This window comes from Chelonus insularis, unplaced genomic scaffold (assembly GCF_013357705.1).
Source record: "Chelonus insularis isolate UGA/USDA-ARS -01 unplaced genomic scaffold, ASM1335770v1 contig_131_pilon, whole genome shotgun sequence".
NCBI lineage: Eukaryota > Metazoa > Arthropoda > Insecta > Hymenoptera > Braconidae > Chelonus > Chelonus insularis.
In genome coordinates this window covers 2,048,589-2,061,741 of record NW_023276372.1, presented here as the reverse complement: position 1 = coordinate 2,061,741, position 13,153 = coordinate 2,048,589, and the positions used below count along the sequence as shown (strand labels likewise).

At 29.9% G+C, this 13,153-nt stretch overlaps 2 protein-coding genes across 6 annotated transcripts in view; one reads left to right on the top strand and one right to left on the bottom strand.

Annotated features, from left to right (window-relative positions):
• Positions 1 to 9,291, top strand: part of LOC118074143 (very low-density lipoprotein receptor) — a 30,388-nt gene extending 21,097 nt beyond the window's left edge. For 3 of the 5 annotated variants that reach the window (XM_035095112.1, XM_035095108.1, XM_035095109.1), the window contains 7 exons: positions 2,609 to 3,046; positions 3,998 to 4,309; positions 4,460 to 5,052; positions 5,318 to 5,798; positions 6,349 to 6,420; positions 6,883 to 7,157; positions 7,874 to 9,291. In XM_035095112.1, the coding sequence (XP_034951003.1) occupies positions 2,609 to 3,046; positions 3,998 to 4,309; positions 4,460 to 5,052; positions 5,318 to 5,798; positions 6,349 to 6,420; positions 6,883 to 7,157; positions 7,874 to 7,918 (2,216 nt within the window). In that variant the 3' untranslated portion in view covers positions 7,919 to 9,291. The remainder of the gene's footprint in view (positions 1 to 2,608; positions 3,047 to 3,997; positions 4,310 to 4,459; positions 5,053 to 5,317; positions 5,799 to 6,348; positions 6,421 to 6,882; positions 7,158 to 7,873) is intronic. The other 2 variants (XM_035095111.1, XM_035095110.1) reach the window with 2 other exon arrangements.
• A 789-nt stretch (positions 9,292 to 10,080) lies between these two features.
• LOC118074145 (sentrin-specific protease 1-like) lies at positions 10,081 to 13,066 on the bottom strand. Its single transcript, XM_035095113.1, has 3 exons — positions 12,879 to 13,066; positions 12,506 to 12,639; positions 10,081 to 12,431 (listed from the first exon to the last, which is right to left on the bottom strand). The coding sequence occupies exon 3, from the start codon at positions 12,342 to 12,344 to the stop codon at positions 10,611 to 10,613; it is 1,734 nt and encodes a 577-aa protein (XP_034951004.1). The 5' UTR covers positions 12,345 to 12,431; positions 12,506 to 12,639; positions 12,879 to 13,066; the 3' UTR covers positions 10,081 to 10,610.
• Between the last annotated feature and the right edge of the window lie 87 nt (positions 13,067 to 13,153).

Sequence of the window (13,153 nt, the reverse complement as noted above, 5' to 3'; positions counted from 1 at the left end):
AGAACTTCACGGACCTTCTACGTCATATTTGTTCATACATTTCTTCCCTCAAGGATACACGCAAACTTGCTTGTTAAACTTTCACCACCCCTCGTCCATTCCTTGCATGATCTGTCTAACCATGACCTTCTAATTTGTTATCACCACTTTTGCAGTCATGATTTCATGCCTTAACTAGTTTACTTATTAATATACTGACTAAAATAACACTCATTATTTTAATCAATAATTTTAATTTACTTTATAGGTCATATGTATTTAATAATTCATGCCTTTTTTTTTTTTTTAAATTGAAACTCTAAAGAAGCAACGTCATGCTTTGTTCTAATGGGGAAAACTCATATCGAAGATTTTATATTTAAAGCTTTTTTAACTTCATTGAAATTTTTTTTTCCTGCTACTAGGTTGTAGGGAATAAAAAAATTTTCATTTTTTCTTGAAAATAAATTTTTCTTCAGTGATAAAATTGGTCAGTAGATCTTTTTTTATTTTCTCGTCGTCTTTTGTGCTAATGATTTTTCAACAAAATAGCCAATTTAAAGTTTTAAACGAGTTATAAATTTAAAATTCAAAGAAAAGTTATAAATTGTTGTGAAAATTTACTGGTATGAATTAGCCCTTTTTAATAACTCTCAAGAAACAATGGAAATTACTCGATCAATTTATATGACAGTTAATTAAAAGTAAACTTTTCGTTTTTCCCGTCTGTTGTCTTTTCCGTAGAATTTACAGAATCCCAAGGTGCTCAGTAGTACTACAGTTCTATATTTAAATACCAATATTGGACGTATTATCGATAGTAAATGTAAAATGAAACTCTCTTGAATTTCCTGCTTCTGTTCTATAATCACGTAGGCTATGATATTTTTATGTATTTGTATTATTAGCATATGTGTACATGGATACAAAAAAAAATGACGATATAGTATATTGTTGAGAGTCACAATTGCAAAAGTTCAAAGTAAATGTCTGTATTTATACTAGCTTTTACATTTCTCTCATAAAACTTTAGTCTCTTTCTATAGTACATTCTCACTTTACCAAGCACAAAAGCTTATTTTTTCCTTTAATGTGCAATTTTAAATTGATACAATTTTTTTTATCGACTTTACTTTCTTCTTTAATTGGCACAGAAAACGATACAAAAAAATTCAAATAACTTCTTCCTTCTTTCTGAAAAAAAATCTCTTTATCAATTGAATTTTTTTAAGTGATAAAAATACATGAAAATATTATCAGTCTCTATATTTTATTTATCGATAAACTACTTTTTTTTATTTTTTCAATAGATAGCATGTAATTTATTCAGTATTTTAAATTTTAAATGCAAAGTATTTCGTTTTTTAAACGATTTCGAGAAAAAATTTGTCTTTATTTCTTGCTAAAATATTGGCATAATTGTTGTTGCAACTTTTTACTTCTCGGAAAATGCATGTTTCTGATAAGAAAAATTTTTTTATTGTAAAGAAACGTATGAAAAACTTTTCGTTCGCAGAAACAATATGAGAGTTATAGAGGTCCCAAGTTCAAAAGTAGATGATTTTTTGACCTTTACTCGACTTTGGACCTCTATAACTCTCATACAATTCATCAAATAATAATTTTTAGGAGCTTTTTGGAAACTTCAGAATCTAAGCTAAAGATACATATCCATAAACAAAGTCTTAAAAATTTATTTCACCTTTAAAATTGCCAAAATAGTTGGCAAACTCCCAAAAAAATGTAATTTTTTTCATATTTTAGCGATTTTAAGGGTGAAAAAAATTTTTTCCAATAAATTCATGGATATTGTTAGATAGTTCAGATTCTAAGGTTTCAAAAACGTCCTTAAAAACAGTTATTGGACCGTCCGTTCATGAGTTATAGGGGTTTAAAGTCAAGGGGATGATAATTCGTATTGTGTATTTAGTTTTACCCCTTTTTAAGGGTGTTAAAGTGAGTTTTTCTGGACGGTGCCCCGATTCCGCATTTCTACGCATCAAGACGAAGAGAATGAGTGGTCAAACTTGAAAATCGGAGTACTTTTATTTTTTGGCCAAAAAAAATGGAAAGGGGTACCACTTGCCATTTTTTTGGGTCGAAAAATCAAAGTTGTCCGATTTTCAAGTTCGACCACTCATTCTCTTCGTCTCAATGCGTAGAAATGCGGAATCAGGTCCAACTTTTAAAAAATTAATTATTTCATTCCTAAAATGGGGTAAAACGGGAACTTGCGAAAATTTTTGCATAAATTATTCTCCACTGATGATTTTAACCATATCCACTTTTTCCTGTCCGTCGAAATCTTTCAAATGAACCCTCGATCAACCCAATAACATCATTAACACAGAAGTTATGCACATTTCTACGTCTTACAGTTTTTCGCCACTCTATTATTATTTGATTCATTTCATTATATATATTGTTTCTGCGAACGAAAAGTTTTTCATACGTTTCTTTATAATAAAAAAATTCGTTTTCAAGATAGTCTAAATGGCACACTTTTGTTTTATACCTTTTTTCAATTTATTTCAATCACTCTCAACTTTTTCCAGCACGAAAAAATATTCAATAAGAAAGATCATACATATAAATAATGTACTTGACTGAAAATATTCTTATTTACTAGATGAAACTTGTCGTTCGGATCAGTTCACTTGTGCTGATAAGAAATGCATTCAAAGTAATTGGGTGTGCGATCAAGATGCAGATTGCGACGATGGAAGTGATGAAAAAGATTGTCCACCGACAACATGTAGACCGGATACGGATTTTGCTTGCTCTCAAGGATACTGCATTACTGCAAGGTGGAGATGTGATGGAGACTTTGATTGTCCGGATCACTCTGACGAGATAGGATGCAAAGACGTGTCACGCGGTGAACACTCAAGCCATTGTGCTGAACATGAATTCCATTGTGGAGACCCTTTTACTTGCATTCACCAGAGTTGGGTCTGTGATAACGAGAAAGACTGTCCTAATGGATCTGATGAATCTCCAGAAAGGTGTCGCAATGTCACATGTAGAGCTGATCAATTTCAGTGTGGAGATCACACGTGTATTTCAGGTAATGGAAAAAAATTGATTAAATTACTTCAAGTTCTTGAAACCATTCAGATTTACTTGGGTATTATGCCACCAAATATTTTGGCTTTAATTTTGTAGTTACTGCTCCAAAAAACTTGATAAAAAAATTTTTTTATCAAAGTTGTTCTTAGGTTACAAGTAGGTCACTCAACATTCAGGGTAATTACTCTGAATCCTGAAGAGTGAACAGTATGTGCAAATTCATTTGGGAAGAGTTTGCTTGTAATCCCAGTTTTGGCTAAAGTCGTTATTTCAATGTTTCTCTTGGAAACTTTTTTTGATTAAAAAAACCCCCTTCTTAAAATTAAACAGTTTGCACTTTTTTTTAATATTCCACAGACATCTTACAGAATAAAAAATTTAAATGAATCAATGTGACAAAAAAATAATAAAAAGAATCAAGTAATGGAGTTGAAACTGCTATAAAAAAATGTCAAGTGTTTTTTTCTATCATTTTCAATTACACAACATTCAAATAATAAATAGACACAACTTTAAATTTATCATAAACTTTAATATAAATATGATAAAGTACTTTTGAAGAAGTCCAAGTACGACATCAATATTTGAATAAAAGATTAGATGTTAACGTTTAGTAATTTTTTTCAAAGTATGCAAAGTACATATTTGTTCAGTAAAGGGTTTAAGTTGAATACATTTACATGGATATAACATAATACTCTAAGATTCATTCTCTTCGCAAAGTACATTAACTAATTAATCAATTAAATAATTAATGAAAATTAAATTTATCCTCATTTTGAGAAGATTGAAAAATAAAATAACAAATGAGAAAACCAAGATGAGATAAAATATTACTGTATGATGTAATATTTAATATTAAATTATTTCGGAGCAGATAGGACTTTTTTATTCAACGAATAATATTATTAAAAGATGAAATTAATGATAAAATTTGATTTAATTTTAGGGCACTCATATTGTGATGATAAGCAAGACTGCAAAGACGGCAGTGACGAGAAAAATTGTACGTCAAAGATATCTTCTTGTGATGCACAGACTCAATTCGAGTGCAGCGAAGGCTCCTGCATCCCATTGAGTCACGTTTGTGATAAGCAACGTGATTGTATTGGCTGGGAAGACGAGAGTCGAGAACGGTGTGGTGTTAATGAATGTTTGAAGAACAACGGTGGATGCACACAGATTTGTGTTGATATGCCAATTGGATATCGATGCGATTGTCGACCTGGATATCGACTCATTGACAATCGCACGTGCGATGGTAAGAGACAACCTACATGTTTCCCAGTTCCATAGATAAATATTCCACATGAATATTTAATGGTCATGAATTTTAATCGACAGATTAAAAACATTTGTCGATTGCTTTGTACACAAGCTGATGACTCTGATCAATAAAATTTATTTGCAGATGTGGACGAGTGCTTGGAACCAGGAAGCTGCTCACAATATTGCCTCAATGAAAAAGGAACATTTAAATGCAGCTGTGCACCAGGGTATTTGCGGGATCCAAAGAACGTGACAAGATGTAAAGCAGCAGAAGGACATGCAAGTCTACTCTTTGCACGAAGACATGATATCAGAAAAGTAGCTCTAGACCGTCAGGAAATGACTGCTATCGTTAACAATACAAAAATGGCTACGGCTCTTGACTTTGTATTTCGAACAGGAATGATATTCTGGAGTGACGTGAATGAAAAAAAAATTTACAAAGCTCCGATAGATGAAGGAAACGAACGTACAGTTGTTATTGATAAGGATTCAACAACAACTGATGGTTTGGCAGTAGATTGGATATATAATCATATATATTGGACTGACGCTGGTAAAAATACTATCGAGATAGCTAATTTTGAAGGCAACATGCGTAAAACATTAATAAAGGACCAGATTCAAGAACCGAGGGCAATCGCGTTGAATCCATTGGAAGGTTGGATGTTCTGGACAGATTGGGGTGATGAAGCTCGTATCGAGAGAGCTGGAATGGACGGCTCTCATCGATCGGTGAGATAATTTATTAAGTTTTCATTTTAGATGATTGACGTTACCAATAATTTCAGTATTGGTTGAAAATGACCTCATTGCTATCGATTCACTTCTTTTTTTTATAAATTAATACAAAAAATTTATATCAAGAATAAATTTATTTTCCATGTTCTCTATTTAGTTCAATCGATTTCTTTAGAAAAAATTTATAACCGTACTGATTATTTTCTAATATCAATTGTCAGTTCAATAATTTACTTATCTCTTGCAATTCTTTTTCTAGGTGATAGTTGGAAGTGAAGTGACTTGGCCAAATGGCCTGACTCTGGATTTAATAGGACGGAAAGTTTATTGGGTAGACGCGAAATTACACATCATAGCATCTTGCAACTACGATGGAAGTGCTAGGAGAACTGTTTTATATTCCCAAGACCATTTAAGACATCCATTCAGTATCACAACATTCGAAGATTTCGTATATTGGTCAGATTGGGACAAACAGACGATATTCAAAGCAAATAAATTCACTGGCAAGGAAGTCAAAGCCGTAACGCCACTAAGATCACAACAGAATCCGATGGTCGTTCACGTTTATCATCCCTACAGACAACCTGACGGAACGAATCAGTGCCAAGCAGTTAATGGACACTGCAGTCATTTATGTCTACCTGCTCCAAGAATAAATTCACGATCTCCCTTACTCAGCTGTGCTTGTCCTGACGGTTTAAGATTATTGCCCGATGGTCTCATGTGCGTCGAAAACGGTGAGTGGATTTTATTAAGCTCTTTGGTGCATCTAATGCTTCTCTTAGCGGTCGAATGCATCTCAAATATTGAATCTTCCGCAAGAATATTACCAAAGAACGATTTGCATGTAGATACATATTTGAAAGTTATTCAAGGGAAACGTAACATCAACGTTCAAAATTTATCTTATCGATTAGTTATTTCTTTACTATTTTCAAATATAATGCAAATATTTTGAATGAGTAATATGATTGATAATGGATATCTGTTTATGGAATTTTTTTTTTAATTTTAAAAGACTAGTTAATTAATTAGTCTACTGAAAAAATACTTGCATTATGATTGAATTATATTCAGTAAAACTAATTTAATTTAACATTTAATTTGATACGTCTATCTCTTTTATGCACTTTATCAAAGTTATTCAATGAAATTTAATTTGGGCAAAAATAATTTACTGCTTATTTCATATTATTCTAATTTTAGTTCTCATTCTAATTTTGTTTATTATTTTGTATTTATTATTTGCATCGATGGTGCATGAAAAAAAAATATTGGGAACTCCAGTAACGACAACAGTGGCACCCACAACACAAGAATCTACGAGGCCGTTTAAAAAACTTGAGCCCACAAGTACTGGTAAGATCAGAGAGAATTCGTGGGTGTAATTTAAAGAATTTTTTATAATTAGGCACAATAAGTATTCCAATTATAAAAGAATTTAACATTCTAAAGACTACCCCTAATTAACATGGTGTGAGATAGAACTCATTTAATACATTAGCATTACTTTAATCATTTTCATTCATTTGAAGTAATCAATTCAACAAATACTAGTAATCTCTTGATCCCGGTATCAGCAATTAATATTGTAGAATTAAATAATAATTGGGGTATTTATTGAATATATTGGATATGTGCATGATTTATATAACGACACTTTGGACCATATGGATCACGAATAAGATAAAATACATTTTTAGTAGAATAATTTTGGATATAAAAAAAGTTTTATCTTATCACCATGCAATAATCTCATTCGCGATTTATAAAACTACATTGTCGTGTAATATTATAACCGCAATTCAACGAGAATTATAGTTGCAGGTCCTACAGATGCAACTGATGCGAATGGAAACAGTAATCTCGGCAACGAGCCAACAGATCCAGGCTTGGTCGCTGGTATAGTCATAGGAGTAGTAACCTTAGGTCTTCTACTGCTCGCACTAGTTGCAGTGCTTTGCTATAGGCATTACCTTCACCGTAATGTCACTAGCATGAATTTCGATAATCCAGTGTACAGAAAAACTACTGAAGATCAATTTAGTCTTGAGAAAAATAGGTTCCCACTACCAACGGCAACAGTTGGAGAGGAGGTAATGAAATATTCATTTTTTATTCACTTTTTCATCAAGAAAATTTTTCTTCATGAAAAATTCAAACCCTTTCATCGTCTAACACCATTAATCTAATCCTAAAAACAATTTAAAACCTAATTTTCCTAGAACTTATACAATCGAACTATCACCATTTTATGCTGCTGGTGCACTATTCGCTCCAATATTGTTTCAAACTCTGGATATATTTTTTTATTAATCTGAAATAACTGAGTTAATTTCATCAATTATTGAATTGTCAATTCACATTAGTTTCTGATGAATCTATTAAAACATTGAGTTAGACATGATTTAACGAGGACAGAAACTTTTTTCTCCATAAAGTAATAACATGAATTTTAAGCTATTACAAGAATTTTAGTAGTCAATTCGAGTATGGACATGATTTTATGGTCTATTCAATATCAATAGCAATCAAGTTATAATGCTTTTGTGCTTCATATTCGCCTAAATTCACAGAATATTCATTTACTCTTATTAAAATTGTGTACAGATAATAATTGAAGTAATTAAGTTTATTAAGATTCATTTAAACCTTAAACGATGATTCAAGATGTTAAAATGATTTAAATTGACTTTAAAAAATTAGTGGTACAAAATTTTTCAATAAATGAAGAATTTTTTTCTTACTATTAAATTAAAGCTGATATCAAACACATGGTATCCACATTATTTGATTAAAATTTAATTTACAGGCACAAGAGCCATTGACCAGTCCAGGAACAAACGACTATGTTTAAAAAAAAGGGCAGTTAACTTTTTGTAAAAGAGTTAAAGAATTAAATAATCTAATGGGATTGTAAAGGAGGAGTAAAAAGAAGAATAGTTGGAATAAAAAGAAAAGAAATCGAGTTCTGGCAGTATGTGCCTGACCGAAATGTCCGCCTGCTGCCTGCCAATTAAGCTGTGATTATGTTTTTTTTTTTTTTTTTACTACATACTTTTATTCGTTTCAAACTTTAAACTAATTATTGCATTTTTTATTAAAAATCAAATAGTGTAATAATCTAGAGATTAGTATACTATTTGATTGCGTGTACGCAATGATGGCTGATTTAATTTGTATTGCTCACTGAACAAGTGTAGAGAGGATTATTATTATCGATTAGTACAGATGATTAAATAATTAATTATTGAGTTAATTAGAATATAATATTAAAGAGGCGCCAAACTAATTTTACGATATAAATATTAATCGAATCAAAGCTAGTATTCATACGACGTATATTCTCAATACGTCATGTAATATTTCATATAATAATATATTATTATAATTATGATGTTAAGTCAAAGCTCGCTGTAAAGTCTGTCAAACGTCGAATCGAGCATTATTTGGTGATGTATTCATTAATTGTTATATTTATAAACAATGTCTGTGTTAAAATCTTTTAATATAGTTTTAAAAAAAATTGTGATCATCTGAAAATGTTATCCAAATTATTATTTAAATTATTAGTTATATAGCTATGGAACAAAATTGTTTTTACTTTATTTATTGCTAAAAAGCTTTATTTTTATCACATTCGAGTGCTCGACTCGTTAGTTTAGACTTCTAATGCACCGTAAAAGCATCTTTAGATGCTTAGCGTACATATGTACATATTTACCCTTGAAATCTGATTCTTCGTTATAATTTTGTTTAATCTTGATTTGCAATTGTATATATAATTATACACCATATTACACTACATGTATATTCCTATAAGAAAATGCAATCGTACTAAAATTATTTGAAATAATGCAATGAATAATTACGTACTATTTAAGTGCTTTATAACAACAAAAATTTAATTTTTGTTGCCTAGTTTTATTTTTAATTAATTATTACGTGACAATTACAAAAGCTCATAGTGACTTATGTTAGTGAAATGTGTAGCCGTACAGGTTTATGGCGTGTAGTTCATATCAAAGAACCATTCAACTTGAAATAAACCTAGTTTGATCACTATTAACTTTAGGAATAGATAATAAAATGATTAAATTAAAATAAAATTACTCTACACTACAGATAAATTAATAAATAAACAGTAATGATAAGAGCAGCTCAATGACACAAAAAAAATTCTGACTGCACGTCGATTTTAATAAATGAAATAAAAAGTACGACTATTTAGATATTTCGTGTTATTGGACCTAATGAAAAAACGAAAGAAAAGTCATTGTACAAGACTATGTATAGACATTGTATTAATTATAAGAACATTTTGCTTATTCACTACAATTATTAACTAATAATTGATAATTGATTATTAGTAAATTATGTTATGAAACCTTGTGAGTCTCCTTTTTAATACTCTTTAAATATGAGTTTGCTCGATTACAGAAACACACAAAATTTCACAATCATCTTTCGACAAAAAAATTTTATCATCCGTTTTGTATTATAAATAGAATAATAATGACATATTTTAAGATTAAATAACGCACATTGTTTTTTTATATTTTGTTAGAAAAAAATAAATTTTTAAAAGAACCCAATGAATTAAATTTATCATAATACACTTTCAAGAGTTTATATGTATCCGTTAAAAACGGTAAGATGTGATACAGTGGATTTTTTAGAAGATAATTTCTAACTTTTAATTTACTGTCTGCTTGAAAATAATGATTGTGACAAAGTAATCAATCTAATAAAATATAAATAAAATTCAGTACATATTTAATAGACCGTTTTTAACATATAAACTATCTGAAATTATCACAAATTTTTACTGTGTACAGAAAATTGCACCCGTCCAGAATAAAAAAAAAAAACAAAACTTTCACACAAAATTTTTTATTCTCCGTTTGTGATTCAAATGTATGTGCTAACGAATTAGTTATTTAATCAATCGACCATGTGAATTAATTATTTAGTTTTTAATTTTTTAACGCTCATCAATCGCACATTACTCATTATTTGTAATATAATTATTTACATAGTTTATTTGTAAATGTTTATTTTTATTCCTATCATTTTTGATTGTAGAAAATTACACCAACTTATCGAATACTTTTTTATGTACGAAAAAAAGTAACAAACTAAAAATTGTGCTATTTTTATTGTAAACAATGTAAAGTAAGCGAAATAATGCATGTTTGATTCTTACCGAGAAATAAATAACATTTTGATGTTTGTGCCTGTATTATAAATGTTTTTTTTTTATTATCATATATTGCATTTAACATAGGAATAAAAATGATACTTGATGATAATTCTATTTTTATTATATCATCAGCTAGCATATAATCGTATGAATACCTTATCAAATTATTGAATGGACTCATTCACAGTAAAGACCTTTTTGTCAAAGTTACAAGAAAAATTTCAAAAATTATTTATTAAAGAAGAACATTTTAAATACATAAAATCACTAGATATTTTTTTTTTATTTTGTTAATAATAAATTATAAACTCAAAATGGAAAATTTAAAAACTATGTTTTTTCTGAACTACAAAAGTTTGACATTAAGTATTTCATAAACCATTTTATTTCGAAAATACGGCATATTGTCTTGTGAAAATGTTAACTCTCTATTAGCACAAATGAATTCAGCAAACGTACAAGAAAATACGCCACAATCACTTCCATTCATTTGTTGAGGAATGTTTTCCATATTTTCTAACGTCCAATCACTAGTATCGAAAGATTTTTTCTTTTTGTCTAAGCTTTCATCTTCAAGATATTTTCTCAAAGCAACCAAACATTTAGGATTCTTACCACCCATACTATCATAGTATCGTATCGATTTATCTCTAAAGTCTATAATAGACATAACCCAATGCATACCAAGATGTACAGGAACCACAATAATATCTTTAGCAAAAATATCGACTTTTCGTGTCCATCTTTTTAATGATGAATGACCACCTGATATTAATTTAGGATAAAAAAATGTGTTCATTGCATAAACCGATGGGTATTTTTCATTTTCACCTCTGGCAATTAATAAATTCATGTAAAAGTTGATTACTTCATCATTAAGCCAGTTTAATCCAGCCAAAGTATGAATATCTTTTCTCGTTATTCTTAAACCGAAACTTTCTACTAAGACTTCATCAGGAGGCCGTAGATTCAAAGCGTTTCTCACTTCAGCAAGCATAGGATCCGTAAGCTCTGGTAAGCTTGGTTCATCAAGAAACTGATCGTCTATTACAATTTCGTCATAGAGTTTCATTGATTGTGAAAGCTGCTGCTCAAGAGATATCTGACGGGCCATACGATTCCGCTTTGCTAATATGTGCATCGTTTTCTTTAACTCCTCGGCTTCTTGACATTTTTGTTTCATTCGTTCATTATATTGTTCAGAAACTCGAGGAATATAATCTTTCTTCAATACAGTCTTCGTCGATAGTCTATCTCGAAGAGAATTTGTAGTTACTTCTTCTGGTGAGATTACTATAATTTCAGGAATAACTTTCGGTGAGGTTTTATCTTTGACTGCAGCTGAAGCAGCCAACGTTTTATTTGAAATATCATTTCCGTCGATTTTGATAATTTCTTCAACAGAACTTTGACGCCTCGCTGCAGGCTTTGTCCACGATTTACCCATTGGAGTAAAGTATCTCGAAGGTGTAGTATATTTTGGAGTTGAAAAGACCTCTGGCTCTTTTATTGAAGATATTGACGGATCACTTTCAATGTCAATAACTTCGATAGGTTTCTGGGATCGCCTATTATTGGTTTTTGAATGTATGACTTGTATTCTTTGAGGAAGAAATGATCTCAACAGCTTTCCGTATTGCTCTTTTTCTTGCAGCTGATAAGTCTTGCTCAAAGTTGACTGTTTAAAAAAATCATGTTTAGAATTAAGCAAGTGTTTACCGTAAAAATGTGTTGGTTTAATGACTGAATAATCTAATGAGCCTCTTGAAAATTGAGAACTGTTATGATTATTATGAATAGTATTTCTATTTACACCAATAGAACAGGAAGGTCTACGATTATTTGGCTTTGAGTTGAACATTTTTTCTTCATAAACTTGGACATCATCGTCATCGTCATCTTCGATCTCTATTATATCCCGGCTATTTTTCATACTATTCAGATGGTTACGACAATGCCTTTTTGATGGAGTTGCAAATTCATTGGTCGAGTCAGAGTCTACTTCTGAAACTCGTCTCTTCCTCGAAAGCCCGTCAATCCACCCGAACAAACTTTTGAAAATTTCGAACATTTTGAACATATAAATTTACTTCAATATGATATAAAAAATAGCAGTTAGATTCCCTTACTCTTTCCATTCAGATGAATTTTACATATACTTGATATCCTAAAAAAAAATCTAGATTTAGAAAGAAATAACGTCATAATAATTGCAATCTATAAATAACACGTAGAACTTACGTTTGACATTTTTATACGATTTGTCGTACTGCAGAAAAGTTTCCATAAAATAGAGTTATTAATATTTTATTTACATCTTCCAAACAGTTATTTTGCGTTAGCGAATATTAATTATATTTAAATCTGCAGTTAGTCTGTCAATAAAGGAATACAATACATTACTGAATCAAAGTTAAGTAATTAATATCAATATAATAAGCAACAAATAAAGTATTATAAGTTGTAAGGACGTAAAAGTACAATAGAAAATTCAAGATAAAATTATGAAATGTAAAGAATATTCATAAAAATGTACTATTTGTTACAATAAAATATAAATCTGTACTCATTTCATTAGGCGCGAAAGAACATGCAGATTGTATTTGATACATACCAACAAATTTTTTGAGATAAAATATTTCAGCTGCCAAAATTAATCTTTATTGAAAAATCAATATCTGTAATTTATGAATGATAAAATATTCTGAATTGTGTAGAACTTATTTAATTTGTCCCATAATTGTATTATAATTAAAAACTGGTATATGGGAAATTTAGTATTTACTAATTAATTTACAGGTTAGAAATAGCTGAGATTTCGGCTTCAATGAAAATAGTGCTTTAAGAAGTTAGAAGCAGTCAACTTCAGATTAAATGTCACAGAATTTA